The 17,396-nt window shown below is 41.7% G+C and overlaps 1 protein-coding gene across 4 annotated transcripts in view; it reads left to right on the plus strand.

Annotated features, from left to right (window-relative positions):
* Nucleotides 1-13,691, plus strand: part of cnih3 (cornichon family AMPA receptor auxiliary protein 3) — a 104,715-nt gene extending 91,024 nt beyond the window's left edge. For all 4 annotated transcript variants that reach the window (XM_061894087.1, XM_061894083.1, XM_061894086.1 and 1 more), the window contains one exon: nucleotides 11,333-13,691. Coding sequence is in view for 1 of the 4 variants with exons in the window: in XM_061894085.1 (XP_061750069.1) it covers nucleotides 11,333-11,360 (28 nt within the window). In the remaining 3 variants the exon portion in view is untranslated. The remainder of the gene's footprint in view (nucleotides 1-11,332) is intronic.
* Nucleotides 13,692-17,396: the final 3,705 nt, after the last annotated feature.

Consider the following 17,396-nt stretch of genomic DNA (forward strand, 5'->3'; position numbering starts at 1 on the left):
TGAGGGATGACAGGTCTGGGTGGTATATAATAAACAGACAATGATGTTGAATATTCAATGACATGGCAAATTCTTGCGTCCAGCACACCTGGGGGCGGCATAGCTCGGTTGGTAGAGTGGCCGTGTCAGCAACTTGAGGGTTGCAGGTTCGATTCCCGCTTCCACCATCCTAGTCACTGCCGTTGTGTCCTTGGGCAAGACACTTTACCCACCTGCTCCCAGTGCCGCCCACACTGGTTTAAATGTAACTTAGATATTGGGTTTCACTATGTAAAGCGCTTTGAGTCACTAGAGAAAAGCGCTATACAAATATAATTCACTTCACTTCACTTCCATGTTAAAAGTGCAAGCTACAAGAAAAAATAAACGATCGCTGTTGTTGTCACTTCTTCTGCAGCCGAGTAGTCGCAAGAAGGATCACTAGGAGTCATTTAATGACTCATATTTGACACACGCAGCTACGGTATGTTAAAAAAAAATATATCTGCTTACTGTTTTTTTTTTGGCATATTCAATAGCTTGGGCCTTAAATCCTACTGAATAGCTCTTAATATTCTTCCTTTTATGCGATTTCAAATGATTGGAATCAGCCTCCTCCATTTTGAAAATGATGACAGGTGAAGTGTCATTAATCCGGTTTGTTTGATCATGTTTATGTTTTGTTTTTGGACTCTTGTTTCCCGTTTCGCACTTCCTGGTTTTGTTTGTTTCCATAGATACTCATTAGTTTTCACCTGGTCTCCAAGTCACGCCCCTGTCCTCAGCCTCACACCTGTTTCTAATCATCATCATAGTCACTATTTAAGTCATTTGTTTTCTGTTCCTCGGCCTGGGAACTTTATTACTTGCCTGCCTACCTACCTATGCTGCACATCCTTCATTCCCTGGATCACCTGCCACGCACCTTGCTATTCATGCCCCATGTTTTTGGTCACTGTAAGTGTTTTGTTTTAGTTGTTCATAGCCATGCCATCGTGCTGTTTTTGTTTATAGTTCATGATTATTCATGCCATTGAGCAAGTGTTTTGGTTTCATGTTTATAGTTATAGCCTTGGTTCTAGTCTTTTGTTTCATAGCCCTGTGTGTGTAAATAAATGAATCATGTACCTTAATTCACCCCTGGCTCGTCCCAAATTCCCTCTGCGTCAACAAATCCAAGTCAAAGTCCTGAGAACGTGACGAGTTTGACCCGGTGGAAATTCTAGACATGCGCTAATAAAAATAATATTTTGCGAGCTAAGCATGCGCTAATTATTTTCAAAACGAGTTTGACCCGGCAGTAATTCTAGGCAGGTGCGTACTATATACCCGGCGGAAATTCAAGTTTGTGGAACATTTATTTCCTGGAACTATAAGTTCCTGTAGATGACACAAACCAGGCTGATACATATGGATAAGTAGTCCACTATATTTCCACACTGATACCATGTCAATAAAAAGTATTCAATCTAAGTTTCTAAATTCCTAGCGATGTGCTTCAGCCTCGTGTGACACTAGCTTTATACCTTTTGTCCTTTTGAGGGTCTTACCTAATACGGAAAGCAAAGTAGTTTCAAATGCCAGATCTGAAGCCGGTGGAGGATGTTCCAGCTCAGGTACAATTCCTGATGGCTCTGAATGAAACCCTAGACCACCGTGTCCTAGGGTTTGATGTACTGAAGTGAAGTGAATTATATTTATATAGCGCTTTTCTCTAGTGACTCAAAGCGCTTTTACATAGTGAAACCCAATATCTAAGTTACATTTAAACCAGTGTGGGTGGCACTGGGAGCAGGTGGGTAAAGTGTCTTGCCCAAGGACACAACGGCAATGACTAGGATGGCGGAAGCGGGAATCGAACCTGCAACCCTCAAGTTGCTGGCACGGCCGCTCTACCAACCGAGCTATGCCGCCCCACTCTACATCAGGGGTCACCAACACGGTGCCCGCGGGCACCAGGTCGCCCGTAAGGACCAGATGAGTCGCCCGCTGGCCTGTTCTAAAAATAGCTCAAATAGCAGCACTTACCAGTGAGCTGCCTCTATTTTTTTAATTTTATTTATTTACTAGCAAGTTGGTCTCGCTTTGCTCGACATTTTTAATTCTAAGAGAGACAAAACTTAAATACAATTTAAAAAAACAAGACAATATTTTAAAGACTTGGTCTTCACTTGTTTAAATAAATAAATTATTTTTTTTACTTTGCTTCTTATAACTTTAAGAAAGATAATTTTACAGAAAAAATACAACCTTATAAAGGATTTTAGGATTTTTAAACACTTTTTAAATTCCTTCCTCTTCTTTCCTGACGATTTAAATCAATGTTCAAGTAAATTTAGGTTTTTTTATTGTAAAGAATAATAAATACATTTTAATTTAATTCTTCATTTTAGCTTCTGTTTTTTCGACCAAAAATATTTGTGAAATATGTCTTCAAACTTATTATGATTAAAATTAAAAAAAAATATTCTGGCAAATCTAGAAAATCTTTAAAATCCAATTTAAATCTTATTTCAAAGTCTTTTGACTTTCTTTTAAAAATTTTGTTCTGGAAAATCTAGAAGAAATATTTATTAGTTTTTGTTAGAAATATAGCTTGGTCCAATTTGTTATATATTCTAACAAAGTGCAGATTGGATTTTAACCTACTTAAAACATGTCATCAAAATTCTAAAATTAATTTTAATCAGGAAAATTTACTAATGATGTTCCATAAATTATTTTTCTTATTTTTTCAAAAAGATTCGAATTAGCTAGTTTTTCTCTTTCTTTTTTTCGGTGGAATTTGGAATTTTAAAGAGTCGAAATTACAGATAAACTATGTTTCAAAATTAAATTTTCTTTTTTTGTGTTTTCTCCTCTTTTAAACCGTTCAATTAAGTGTTTTTTTCATCATTTATTCTCTACAAAAAACCTTCCGTAAAAGGAAAAAAAATGTACAACGGAATGACAGACAGAAATACCCATTTTTTAATATATATATATTTATTTATTAAAGGTAAATTGAGCAAATTGGCTATTTCTGGCATTTTATTTAAGTGTGTATCAAACTGGTAGCCCTTGGCATTAATCAGTACCCAAGAAGTAACTCTTCATTGGCTTCCAGGTCTATTACGCATTAATTTAAAGATTTTAGTCCTGACTTTTCGTGTGTTGCATGGTGGGGCCCCTCAGCACATCACTGACTTGTTATTCCCCTACTCTTCAGTTGCATGGTGGGGCCCCTCAGTACATCACAGACTTGTTATGCCCCTACTCTTCAGTTGCATGGTGGGGCCCCTCAGTACATCACTGACTTGCTAGGCCCCTACTCTTCAGTTGCATGGTGGGGCCCCTCAGTACATTACTGACTTGCTAGTCCTTTACTGTTCAGTTGCATTGTGGGGCCCCTCAGTACATCACTGACTTGTTATGCCCCTACTCTTCAGTTGCATGGTGGGGCCCCTCAGTACATCACTGACTTACTAGGCCCCTACTCTTCAGTTGCATGGTGGGGCTCCTCAGTACATCACTGACTTGTTATTCCCCTACTTTTCAGTTGCATGGTGGGGCCCCTCAGTACATCACTGACTTGTTATGCCCCTACTTTTCAGTTGCATGGTGGGGCCCCTCAGTACATCACTGACTTACTAGGCCCCTACTCTTCAGTTGCATGGTGGGGCTCCTCAGTACATCACTGACTTACTAGGCCCCTACTCTTCAGTTGCATGGTGGGGCCCCTCAGTATATCACTGAATTGCTAGGCCCCTACTTTTCAGAGTCTTCTAAAAATCCCCAAAAATGTTGTTTTAAAAGCCGTGGAGACCTGGCATGTTGAAACTTTTAAGAAACTTTTGAAAACTTCCATTTTTAGTAAAGTTTTTAGCTAAGGCGCCTTTTAACTCTCATTTTTACTCCACTTTGTATCCTTTTTATGATCTTTTTCCTTTTGTTCTTCATGGAACTGTTGTTTTACTTCACCGATGTTTTGTACAGCGTTTTGTCATTTTATCCATAAAAAGTGGTTTATAAATAAAATATACTAACTTACTTGCCATATGTATATTTTTGAAAATGTAAAAATTGTTTTTATTTGAGTCGTCTTTATAGTTTTGCATCTTTCTCATCGCTTTCACGTGTTTTAAAGGCCTACTGAAATGAGATTTTCTTATTTAAACGGGGATAGCAGGTCCATTTTATGTGTCATACTCGATCATTTCCCGATATCGCCATATTTTTGCTGAAAGGATTTAGTAGAGAACATCGAGGATAAAGTTTGCTAATAAAAAAGCCTTGCCTGTACCGGAAGTAGCAGACGATGTGGGCGTGACGTCACGGGTTGTGGAGCTCCTCACATCCTCACAGTGTTTACAATCAAGGCCACCAGCAGCTAGAGAGATTCGGACCAAGAAAGCGACCATTTCACCATTAATTTGAGCGAGGATGAAAGATTTCTGGATGAGGAAAGTTAGAGTGAAGCACTAGAAAGAAAAAGAAAAAGGCGACGGCAGTGGGAGCGCTTCAGATGTTATTAGACACATTTACTAGGATAATTCTACAAAATCCTTTATCTGCTTATTGTGTTACTAGTGTTTTAGTGAGATAATAATGTCATACCTGAAAGTCGGAGGGGTGTGGTGACCGCCAGTGTCTCTGAGGGAAGCCATATGGAGGAGCCAAGAAAGTCACAGCTGCTGCAGGAGGACGCAAACTCCGCTCAAGTCTCCGGTAAAAGCCGACTTAATATCACAATTTTCTCATCCAAAAACTTGCCGGTTGACGTGTGATAGAGAAACATGTTCGCTTGACCGCTCTGCTCCATATTAAAGCTTCAATCAATCAATCAATCAATCAATGTTTATTTATATAGCCCCAAATCACAAATGTCTCAAAGGACTGCACAAATCATTATGACTACAACATCCTCGGAAGAATCCACAAAAGGGCAAGGAAAACTCACACCCAGTGGGCAGGGAGAATTCACATCCAGTGGGACGCCAGTGACAATGCTGACTATGAGAAACCTTGGAGAGGACCTCAGATGTGGGCAACCCCCCCCCCCTCTAGGGGACCGAAAGCAATGGATGTGGAGCGGGTCTAACATGATACTGTGAAAGTTCAATCCATAGTGGCTCCAACACAGCCGCGAGAGTTCAGTTCAAAGCGGATCCAAGACAGCAGTGAGAGTCGCGTCCACAGGAAACCATCTCAAGCGGAGTCAGCAGCGTAGAGATGTCCCCAACCGATACACAGGCGAGCGGTCCATCCTGGGTCCCGACTCTGGACAGCCAGTACTTCATCCATGGTCATCGGACCGGACCCCCTCCACAAGGGAGGGGGGGGACATAGGAGAAAAAATAAAAGAGGCGGCAGATCAACTGGTCTAAAAAGGAGGTCCATTTAAAGGCTAGAGTATACAAATGAGTTTTAAGATGAGACTTAAATGCTTCTACTGAGGTAGCATCTCGAACTGTTACCGGGAGGGCATTCCAGAGTACTGGAGCCCGAACGGAAAACGCTCTATAGCCCGCAGACTTTTTTTGGGCTCTAGGAATCACTAATAAGCCGGAGTCTTTTGAAGGCAGATTTCTTGCCGGGACATATGGTACAATACAATCGGCAAGATAGGATGGAGCTAGACCGTGTAGTATTTTATACCTAAGTAGTAAAACCTTAAAGTCACATCTTAAGTGCACAGGAAGCCAGTACAGGCGTAATATGATCAAACTTTCTTGTTCTTGTCAAAAGTCTAACAGCCGCATTTTGTACCAACTGTAATCTTTTCACAACAAACAAAGAAACACCGGCTGTGTTTTGGTTGCTAAAGGCAGCTGCAATCCTCCGCTTTCCACCAACAGCATTCTTCTTTGACGTCTCCATTATTAATTGAACAAATTGCAAAAGATTCAGCAACACGGACGTCCAAAATACTGTGTAATTATGCGATTAGAGCAGACGACTTTTAGCCGTGTTTGGTGCTGGGATAAAAATGTCCGCTCCAACCAATAACGTCACAAACACGCGTCATCTTTCCGCAAAGTTTTCAACAAGATACCTCGCGGGAAATTTAAAACTGCAATTTAGTAAACTAAAAAGGTCGTATTGGCACGTGTTGCAATGTTAATATTTCATCATTGATATATAAACTATCAGACTGTGTGGTTAGTAGTAGTGGCTTTAAGTAGGCTTTTAAGTGAGTTTATTGCTCATTTCAGCTTTAAACATTAGCACAATGTTCTTACGGCCCGGTAGCTTCCGAAGCACTCCGCCGAAAGACCGAGCGACAATACAAAACTGCGGTGCACTGAACCCCAGAGCTCATACTCCGACAGAGAGTCGCTGGGGGAATCGGACGTGTAGCACGTTAGTCGTGATGTTAGCGGCTAATTGTGCTACCATAACTGTAAACTTCACGGCGAAAACCCACCCCCAGACCCCCCTTCCTCCGGCTCCAGAAAAAGACAATTTTTGTTATTTGGGTCCAAAATGGCTCTTTCAACGTTCTGGGTTGCCTACCCCTGCGTTAGTGGATAAGCGGCAAATGAGTGAAAGCGACACCTTAATATGAAAAGTTTAATGTTAGCGCGGCCCGCAAGTTTTATATAAATGGCGCTTGACGGCGTTGTGTGTGGAGCTGAAGGAATCTACCAATCACGGTGTGGTATATGTCTCTCGAGGGCCGAATATTGACGTTATGCCGCTTTCCCACTAGACCCGCACGTGCTCTTCCTACCTACCCCCCTCCCTCGCCTGCTCTCTCTCTCTCGCTCGCTCTCTCTGTCAGTTTGTGTGTTTCTCTCTATCTCTCCCTCCCCTGGCGCCACTGTAAACAGTCCGAGCCGGGGAGACGAGAGACCCGGTAGCTTCCGAAGCACTCCGCCGAAAGACCGAGTGACAATACAAAACTGTGGTGCGCTGAACCCCAGCGTTCATACTCCGACAGAGAGTCGCTGGGGGAATCGGACGTGTAGCACGTTAGTCGTGATGTTAGCGGCTAATTGTGCTACCATAACTGTGAACTTCACGGCGAAAACCCACCCGCCAGCCCGGCTCCAGAAAGAGACAATTTTTGTTATTTCAATGTTCTGGGTTGCCTACCCCTGCAGTAGTGGATAAGCGGCAAATGAGTGAAAACGACAGAAACCTTGCCATGGAGACGAGGGTTTTCTTAACGTGCCTGGCTGCAGTCACACCTGTCCGTCAGTATTAGAGATGCGCGGTTTGCGGTCTCATCCGCGGATAAACCGCGGGTCGGGCGGGTGACATGACGAAAAAATAGATTTTAATTAGATCCGGGCGGGTGGCGGTTGAACCATATGGAAATATTTGATATATATGGTTCTGGGTTCGGTATCCTTTACCATTCAAAGAGCCATTTAGGACCCGTGTCAGAAAGCGAAGCAAACAATAGGAGACGCTAACATCTTCTAGAATGACTGCCGGCTGTCACCCAGTTAATAAGTATTAGGGCGTGCTATGAAGCCATTGGCTTTGTCGCCTTCTACAACATGTACGATCACTAATGGTTGTGATATAAAAAAAAATTAACACTCTTAGTAATATGCGCCACGCTGTGAAGCCACACCAAAGAAGATTGACGAACACATTTCGGGAGAACATCCTCCCAGTAACACAACAAAAACGCAACACAACAAAAACCCAGAATCCTTTGTATCCATGACAATTCCTGACTACTTTATAGCAGCAAACCCCTTAAGGATGTTCTCCCGAAATGTGTTTGTCATTCTTGTTTGGTGTGGCTTCACAGCGTGGCGCATATTAGTAAGTGTGTTAAAGTTGTTTGTATCACAACCATCAGTGTACTCTCTATGCCTTTCAATCTTGTACGTGTGATTACGGAAGCTGCACACAACTTGTTGCCGGACTAACAATCGGTTTTTACATGTTTTTGAAGGTGTCCAAGGCAATGGCTTCACAGGACGCCCTTATTGTTGTCATCAGGATGAACATTATTGGATATTGGCGAGAACGTTAGTGGCTCCCAATGTCTTCTTTACTCTGTGAAACGGGTTTAAATAGCTCTGTGAGTGGTAAAGGTGGCCGACCTCGGATGTATTTCAACGGGCGGTTGCGGTTCTGATAAAATGTTGGTTCGGGTGGATGACGACTTTGGTGATGCGGTTGCGGATGATATAATTGCCTATCCGCGCATCTCTAGTCAGTAATAACAGTCCCCGATAACCTGGACCAATTCAAACCGTTATTTTTTTGGTTTTTTTTAATGTTTAATTTGCATCGCCTCACATTACTTAAATCTCATTTTGTTCACATATATTTTATTTTGTGTTGAAAATAAAAATAAAGACATTTAAAAATACCGTATTTCCTTGAATTGCCGCAGGGCATAGAGTATGCACCTGTTTTGAATTACTGCCCGGTCAAACTCGCTTCCCAAAATAATTAGCGCTTGCTTAGTATTGGGGCGGTTTAGCTCGGTCGGTAGAGTGGCCGTGCCAGCAACTTGAGGGTTCGATTCCCGCTTCCGCCAGTGCAAAATATTGCTCATTTGTAGTGGTCTTTCTTGAACTATTTGGGGAAAAAAAAGATATAAAACAACTAAAAACTTGTTGAAAAATAAACAAGTGATTCAATTATAAATAAATAATAATTAGAGGTGGCATAGCTCGGTTGGTAGAGTGGCCGTGCCAGCAACTTGAGGGTTGCAGGTTCGATTCCCGCTTCCGCCAGTGCAAAATATTGCTCATTTGTAGTGGTCTTTCTTGAACTATTTGGGGAAAAAAAGATATAAAAACAACAAAAAACTTGTTGAAAAATAAACAAGTGATTCAATTATAAATAAATAATAATTAGAGGTGGCATAGCTCGGTTGGTAGAGTGGCCGTGCCAGCAACTTGAGGGTTGCAGGTTCGATTCCTGCTTCCGCCAGTGCAAAATATTGCTCATTTGTAGTGGTCTTTCTTGAACTATTTTGGGAAAAAAAGATATAAAAACAACTAAAAACTTGTTGAAAAATAAACATGTGATTCAATTATAAATAAATAATAATTAGAGGTGGCATAGCTCGGTCGGTAGAGTGGCCGTGCCAGCAACTTGAGGGTTGCAGGTTCGATTCCCGCTTCCGCCAGTGCAAAATATTGCTCATTTGTAGTGGTCTTTCTTGAACTATTTGGGAAAAAAAAGATATAAAAACAACTAAAAACTTGTTGAAAAATAAACATGTGATTCAATTATAAATAAATAATAATTAGAGGTGGCATAGCTCGCTTGGTAGAGTGGCCGTGCCAGCAACTTGAGGGTTGCAGGTTCGATTCCCGCTTCCGCCAGTGCAAAATATTGCTCATTTGTAGTGGTCTTTCTTGAACTATTTGGGGGGAAAAAAGATATAAAAACAACTAAAAACTTGTTGAAAAATAAACATGTGATTCAATTATAAATAAATAATAATTAGAGGTGGCATAGCTCGGTTGGTAGAGCGGCCGTGCCAGCAACTTGAGGGTTGCAGGTTCGATTCCCGCTTCCGCCAGTGCAAAATATTGCTCATTTGTAGTGGTCTTTCTTGAACTATTTGGAAAAAAAAAAGATATAAAAACAACTAAAAACTTGTTGAAAAATAAACATTTGATTCAATTATAAATAAATAATAATTAGAGGTGGCATAGCTCGCTTGGTAGAGTGGCCGTGCCAGCAACTTGAGAGTTGCAGGTTCGATTCCCGCTTCCGCCAGTGCAAAATATTGCTCATTTGTAGTGGTCTTTCTTGAACTATTTGGGAAAAAAAAAGATATAAAAACAACTAAAAACTTGTTGAAAAATAAACATGTGATGCAATTATAAATAAATAATAATTAGAGGTGGCATAGCTCGGTTGGTAGAGTGGCCGTGCCAGCAACTTGAGGGTTGCAGGTTCGATTCCCGCTTCCGCCAGTGCAAAATATTGCTCATTTGTAGTGGTCTTTCTTGAACTATTTGGAAAAAAAAGATATAAAAACAACTAAAAACTTGTTGAAAAATAAACATGTGATTCAATTATAAATAAAAAGTAATTAGAGGTGGCATAGCTCGGTTGGTAGAGTGGCCGTGCCAGCAACTTGAGGGTTGCAGGTTCGATTCCCGCTTCCGCAAGTGCAAAATATTGCTCATTTGTAGTGGTCTTTCTTGAACTATTTGGGAAAAAAAAAGATATAAAAACAACAAAAAACTTGTTGAAAAATAAACAAGTGATTCAATTATAAATAAATAATAATTAGAGGTGGCATAGCTCGCTTGGTAGAGTGGCCGTGCCAGCAACTTGAGGGTTGCAGGTTCGATTCCCGCTTCCGCAAGTGCAAAATATTGCTAATTTGTAGTGGTCTTTCTTGAACTATTTGGAAAAAAAAAAGATATAAAAACAACTAAAAACTTGTTGAAAAATAAACATGTGATTCAATTATAAATAAATAATAATTAAATGTGGCATAGCTCGGTTGGTAGAGTGGCCGTGCCAGCAACTTGAGGGTTGCAGGTTCGATTCCCGCTTCCGCCAGTGCAAAATATTGCTCATTTGTAGTGGTCTTTCTTGAACTATTTGGGGAAAAAAAAGATATAAAAACAACTAAAAACTTGTTGAAAAATAAACATGTGATTCAATTATAAATAAATAATAATTAGAGGTGGCATAGCTCGGTTGGTAGAGTTGCTGTACCAGCAACTTGAGGGTTGCAGGTTCGATTCCCGCTTCCGCCATCCTAGTCACTGCCGTTGTGTCCTTGGGCAAAACACTTTACCCACCTGCTCCCTGGTTTGAAGGTAACTTAGATATTGGCTTTCACTATGTAAAGCGCTTTGAGTCACTAGAGAAAAAGCGCTATATAAAAATAATTCACACTTCACCGCCTGGTCAAACTCGTGACCCTGTCATCATTTTCAAAATGAAGAAGGCTGATTTCAATACCGGTAATTTGAAATCGCATAAAGGGAAGACGATTAAGTAGGATTTAAGGTCCAGGCTTACATCACACTCAAATTTTTTACTGCATACCTTTGGTAAATTAATTAATTTAAATTAATTAGCGCCCCGGCGGAAATTCAAGGAAATACGGTATATATTTTTGGAGAAATCTTTTCTTGCGGCCCAGCCTCACCCAGACTCTGCATCCAGTGGCCCCAAAGTAAAGTGAGTTTGAGACCCCTGATCTAGTGGTATCACTGCACAGTGTTACTGTTCAAACCGTGCGTAATTACAGTACTTGGACAGACAAATGGTTTCCAAAGTCTGAGAACGACTAATCTAAGATACCAACACCTTTTACCCAGCTTTCCTACCCAAAAACTCCTATCTTATTCCAGCTCTGTACCACAGTCCACACCAATCCCCAAGTCTCCACTCACTTTGTGTCCTTCTTCTTGTGTTTCAGTATGATCTACTCCCTGGTTACCTCGTAACAACTCACTCCTGGAGAGACTCTGGCTACATATTTACCGGAGTTTCTTTTTGTGATCGAAGCAGAGAGAGTTTCCTCCGATCGGTTCTTTCAGAAGAGAAGGGGACGTACCGTTTGAAAGAACCGAGTCCACCATTTACCGTTCGATCGGCTCGTAGCTACCGCCCGGGGGACTTCCAGGACGTAAACTCCCGCTTCCACGGCTTCTTCCCGAGGGCCCACAGTCACCGACACTTTCCGGTAGCAGCCATGGTAGCACGGAAGTTGAAGAGCACAGGAACCTTTGCACAGTTAGTCTCAGGCACAGCAGGGTGGGATCACCCGAACACTGCCCGACCCAGCACAGATCCCCCGTCTCCCCTCACCCGTCGTAGCAAGGGTGAGCGGGAAACGGGTGGGTGGGGTAAATAAGTTGGATCGCACTGCTTGAAGGGAAAAAACGACTCTTTGATGTACTCTTCGACAAAAGGCATTTTGACTAGATCAATGAGTTTCTGTACAGCAGCAAATGCCTTGCTAGTCTTGTTTTGGTGTTGTTCAAAGACCGAGGACGTTCATAAAGACTCACCCGTCCTTTTGCACAAGTAGAGTATTTAACCTTGCACAATGTTCAAGATGGCGAATGGTACTCCAGCCCAGGTCTTCCAGAGTCTACCGGTCCAAACAGGGAAGTAGTTCTCCACCTCTGTTCAAGCAAGGGACCAAAATGCCTTCGTCCTTGGTAAGTTTTTCTGCCGATGAAAGAACGAACAACAGTGAACGATGCACAAAAAAGGGGGACATTGTGGACTACAACCGACCAGTCTTCACTGAACTCTTGGACTCGGTAGAACACATACTGGATGCTTGCTAGAACACATCAAGGTAAGACCTAGCCTCCCATTCTGAGGTCGGACTAGTGGTCTTTGAAAGATAACGTACGCTCCTGAGCACAATCCTAAGGACGGGGCGGAAATTACAAGTATAGTACCGTAGTAGTACAAACCCCGTTTCCATATGAGTTGGGAAATTCCGTTAGATGTAAATATAAACGGAATGCAAATCCTTTTCAACCCATATTCAGTTGAATATGCTACAAAGACAACATATTTGATGTTCAAACTGATAAACTTTTCTTGTTTGCAAATAATCATTAACTTTAGAATTTGATGCCTGCAACACGTGACAAAGAAGTTGGGAAAGGTGGCAATAAATACTGATAAAGTTGAGGAACGCTCATCAAACACTTATATGGAACATCCCACAGGTGTGCGGGCTAATTGGGAACAGGTGGGTGCCATGATTGGGTATAAAAACAGCTTCCCAAAAAACGCTCAGTCTTTCACAAGAAAGGATGGGGTGAGGGTCACCACTTTGTAAGCAAATTGTCGAACAGTTTTAGAACAACATTTCTCAACGAGCTATTGCAAGGAATTTAGGGATTTCAACATCTACGGTCCGTAAAATCATCAAAAAGTTCAAAGAATCTGGAGAAATCACTGCACGTAAGCGATGATACTACAGACTTTTGATCCCTCGGGCGGTACTGCATCGAAAACCGACATCAGTGTGTAAAGGATATCACCACATGGGCTCATAACACCACTGTCAGTAACTACAGTTGGTCGCTACATCTGTAAGTGCAAGTTAAAACTCTGCTATGCAAAGCCAAACCCATTTATCAACAATATCTTGAAATGCCGCCGGCTTGGCTGGGCCCCGAGCTCATCTAAGATGGACTGATGCAAAGTGGGAAAAGTGGTCTGACGAGTCCACATTTCAAATTATATTTGGAAACTGAGAACGTGGTGTCCTCCGGAACAAAGAGGAAAATAACCATTCGGATTGTTATAGGCGCAAAGTTGAAAAGCCAGCATGTGTGATGGTATGGGGGTGTATTAGTGCCCAAGGCATGGGTAACTTACACATCTGTGAAGGCACCATTGATGCTGAAAGGTCCATACAGGTTTTGGAGCAACATATGTTGTCATCCAAGCAACGTTATCATGGACGCCCCTGCTTATTTCAGCGTGACTTCGTAGTAAAAGAGTGCGGGTACTTTCCTGGCCCGCCTGCAGTCCAGCCCTGTCTCCCATGGAAAATGTGTGGCGCATTATGAAGCGTAAAATACGACAGCGGACTGTTGAAGGACTGAAGCTCTACATAAAACAAGAATGGGAAAGAATTCCACTTTCAAAGCTTCAACAATTAGTTTCCTCAGTTCCCAAACGTTTATTGAGTGTTGTTAAAAGAAAAGGTGATGTAACACAGTGGTGAACATGCCCTTTCCCAACTACTTTGGCACATGTTGCAGCCATGAAGTTCTAAGTTAATTATTATTTGCACAAAAAAATAAAAATTATGAGTTTGAACATCAAATATGTTGTCTTTGTAGCATATTCAACTGAATATGGGTTGAAAAGGATTTGCAAATCATTGTATTCTGTTTATATTTACATCTAACACAATTTCCCAACTCATATGGAAACAGGGTTTGTACTTTTGTTACCAGACTGTAAAGTCCAAGTGGGGACCCAAGGTGGACCTGTCCTTATGCATCATGTCTCTGAACCCGGACTTGTCTACAAGCAAGAGGATCACCTGATGGCCCCACTAGTTGATTGATTGATTGATTGATTGATTGATTGATTGATTGATTGATAAACAGAACATTAACATGTGTAAAGAAGAAACAGGAACAAGAGATTTTTTAAAAAAAAAAAGAAGAGATTTGGGGCGGCATAGCTCGGTTGGTAGAGCAGCCGTGCCAGCAACTTGAGGGTTGCAGGTTCGATTCCCGCTTCCGTCATCCTAGTCACTGCCGTTGTGTCCTTGGGCAAGACACTTGACCCACCTGCTCCCAGTGCCACCCACACTGGTTTAAATGTAACTTAGATATTGGGTTTCACTATGTAAAGTGCTTTGAGTCACTCGAGAAAAGCGCTATATAATTCACTTGAGTTTCCAATTTCAGTATAAAAGCCCTTAGAAAATGTCAACATCTGGCTTTTGTGTCATTTCCTGTCAGGCATTAACTCCTGATGCCAATGGCAAAAAATGTTGAAGAGTTTGTTAGTCGAAGATACAACAATGGATTCGAAATTTGTGAATTTGTACCATGAATTGATCAACGTGGACCCCGACTTAAACGAGTTGAAAAACTTATTGGTGTGTTACCATTTAGTGGTCAATTGTACGGAATATGTACTGAACTGTGCAATCTAATAATAAAAGTATCAATCAATCAATCAATCAATCAAAAAAAGATCCTGAGGTTTATAAAACAACTACATCTTAAAGGCCTACTGAAATGAGATGTTCTTATTTAAACGGGGATAGCAGGTCCATTCTATGTGTCATACTTGATCATTTCGCCATATTTTTGCTGAAAGGATTTAGTAGAGAACATCGAGGATAAAGTTCGCAACTTTTGGTCGCTAATAAAAAAAGCCTTGCCTGTACCGGAAGTAGCAGACGATGTGCGCGTGACGTCATGGGTTGTGGAGCTCCTCACAACCTCATATTGTTTACAATCATGGCCACCAGCAGCTAGAGCGATTCGGACCGAAAAATGTACAATTCTCCCATTAATTGGAGCGAGGATGAAAGATTTGTGGATGAGGAAAGTGAGAGTGAAGGGCTAGAAAAACACAAACAAAAAAAGGTGACGGCAGTGGGAGCGATTCAGATGTTATTAGACACATTGGGGCGGTATAGCTCGGTTGGTAGAGTGGCCGTGCCAGCAACTTGAGGGTTGCAGGTTCGATCCCCGCTTGCACCACACTGCCGTTGTGTCCTTGGGCAAGACACTTTACCCACCTGCTCCCAGTGCCACCCACACTGGTTTTAAATGTAACTTAGATATTGGGGTTTCACTATGTAAAGCGCTTTGAGTCACTAGAGAAAAGCGCTATATAAATATAATTCACTTCACATTTACTAGAATAATTCTGGAAAATCCCTTATCTGCTTATTGTGTTACTAGTGTTTTAGCGAGATTATATGGTACCTGAAAGTTGGAGTGGTGTGGTGACCGCCAGTGTCTCTGAGTGAAGCCATGGAGGAGCCAAGATAGTCACAGATGCCTCTTTGACAGCTGCGAGGCGGCATAGCTCGGTTGGTAGAGTGGCCGTGCCAGCAACTTGAGGGTTGCAGGTTCGATTCCTGCTTGCGCCATCCTAGTCACTGCCGTTGTGTCCTCGGGCAAGACACTTTACCCACACTGGTTTTAAATGTAACTTAGATATTGGGGTTTTACAATGTAAAGCGCTTTGAGTCACTTGAGAAAAACGCTATATAAATATAATTCACTTCACATTTACTAGGATATTTCGGGAAAATCCCTTATCTGCTTATTGTGTTACTAGTGTTTTAGCGAGATTATAAAGTCGTACCTGAAAGTCGGAGTGGTGTGGTGACCGCCAGTGTCTCTGAGTGAAGCCATGTAGGAGCCAAGAATGTCGCAGCTGTCTCTTTGACAGCTGCAGGAAGAACGACACAAGCTCCGCTCATGTCTACGGTAAGAGCCGACTTATTACCACAAATTTCTCACCGAAACCTGCCGGTTGACATGTGGTAGAGCAGTGGTCCCCAACCTTTTTTTTTTAATCCGCGGACCGGTCAACGCTTAATAATTTGTCCCGCGGCCCGGGCGTGGGGGGGTCCTTTTTTTTTATTTTTTTCTTCTTTGTCATGAAAAAGGGACGTTTTTGTCATTAAAAAAGGGAGGTTTTTGTGGTTGGTGCACTAATTGTAAGTGTATATTGTGTTTTTTATGTTGATTTGGTTAAAAAAAAAAAAAAATTATAAAAAATTCTTTTGCGGACCGGTACCAATCGGGCCACGGCCCTGTACCGGGCCGCGTCCCGGTGGTTGGGGACCACTGTGGTAGAGGAACATGTTCGCTCGACCGCTCTGTTCCATATTAAAGTTTCAAAACAAACAAAGAAACACCGGCTGTGTTTTGGTTGCTAAAGCACCTCTTTCCACGAACAGCATTCTTCTTTGACGTCTCCATTATTAATTGAAAAAAATTGCAAAATATTCAGCAACACAGATGTCCAGAATACTGTGTAATTATGCGATTAAATCGGACGACTTTTAGCCGTGAGCGGTGCTGGGATAAAATGTCCGCTACAATGTTAATATTTCATCATTGATATATAAACTATCAGACTTTGTGGTGGGTAGTAGTGGCTTTCAGTAGGCATTTAAGAGCATTTCTGTGAAGACCCAGCAGGATCCTTCACCCAAATAAGGACCTTGCTGAGTCCGGACTTGTCCATGTCAACAACCCTGACAACTTCAAAGACAGAAAGTCTTGCAATCAGGATATCAAGCAGCACATTTGGATCATATTTGCCCCCCAATCTTAAAGTTCTGTTCAGGAGTGAATGTTCTGTCCCAAATGAAGTCTTGACCTGCATCCTTTAGGCGTAAAGACCTGACCACGTTGTTCCTAGACCCGTTTCCACCATGAAGTCCCGCAATTTGTCCCATTCCATTTTTTTACCCTTACTGTGTTTGTGGATTTAGATATTGTTCATGAAATAAACTATTTTAAAGTCAAAAGTATGTTGGTTGTGTTTATATTCCTCCAGTGCTAGTAATACTTGATGTGGGTTTAACAATCTTAACTATGGAAATGTTTTATTGAAGTACAATGAAGACCCAGGACTAAAATCTCAGCCATTACCAAAACATAACCCGTACTTTTATGACGGTGATATCCACTGCCATTGTTCTCTTAATCTCGGGAATTACTTATTCGGGAATCGCCGGCTTTCCCGTGACAAATTCCCAAATTTCCCAGAATTCCAGGTTTTCCGGGACATTTTTCAAATTCAAAACGAATGTGCCGTTTTTCAATTTGAGCCATTTTCACATTTTTCAAACCATTCCACCTTCAACCCATTCCACAATCCAGGGAATTCCTGCTTTTCCTTGACATTTTTCCCATTCAAAATGATTTGGCCATTTTTCAAACTTGCGCCATTTTCACATTTTTCAAACCATTCCACCTTCAACCCATTCCACCATCCTGGGAATTCCTGCTTTT

The sequence above is a fragment of the Nerophis ophidion genome, linkage group LG03 (assembly GCF_033978795.1).
Source record: "Nerophis ophidion isolate RoL-2023_Sa linkage group LG03, RoL_Noph_v1.0, whole genome shotgun sequence".
Lineage (NCBI taxonomy): Eukaryota > Metazoa > Chordata > Actinopteri > Syngnathiformes > Syngnathidae > Nerophis > Nerophis ophidion.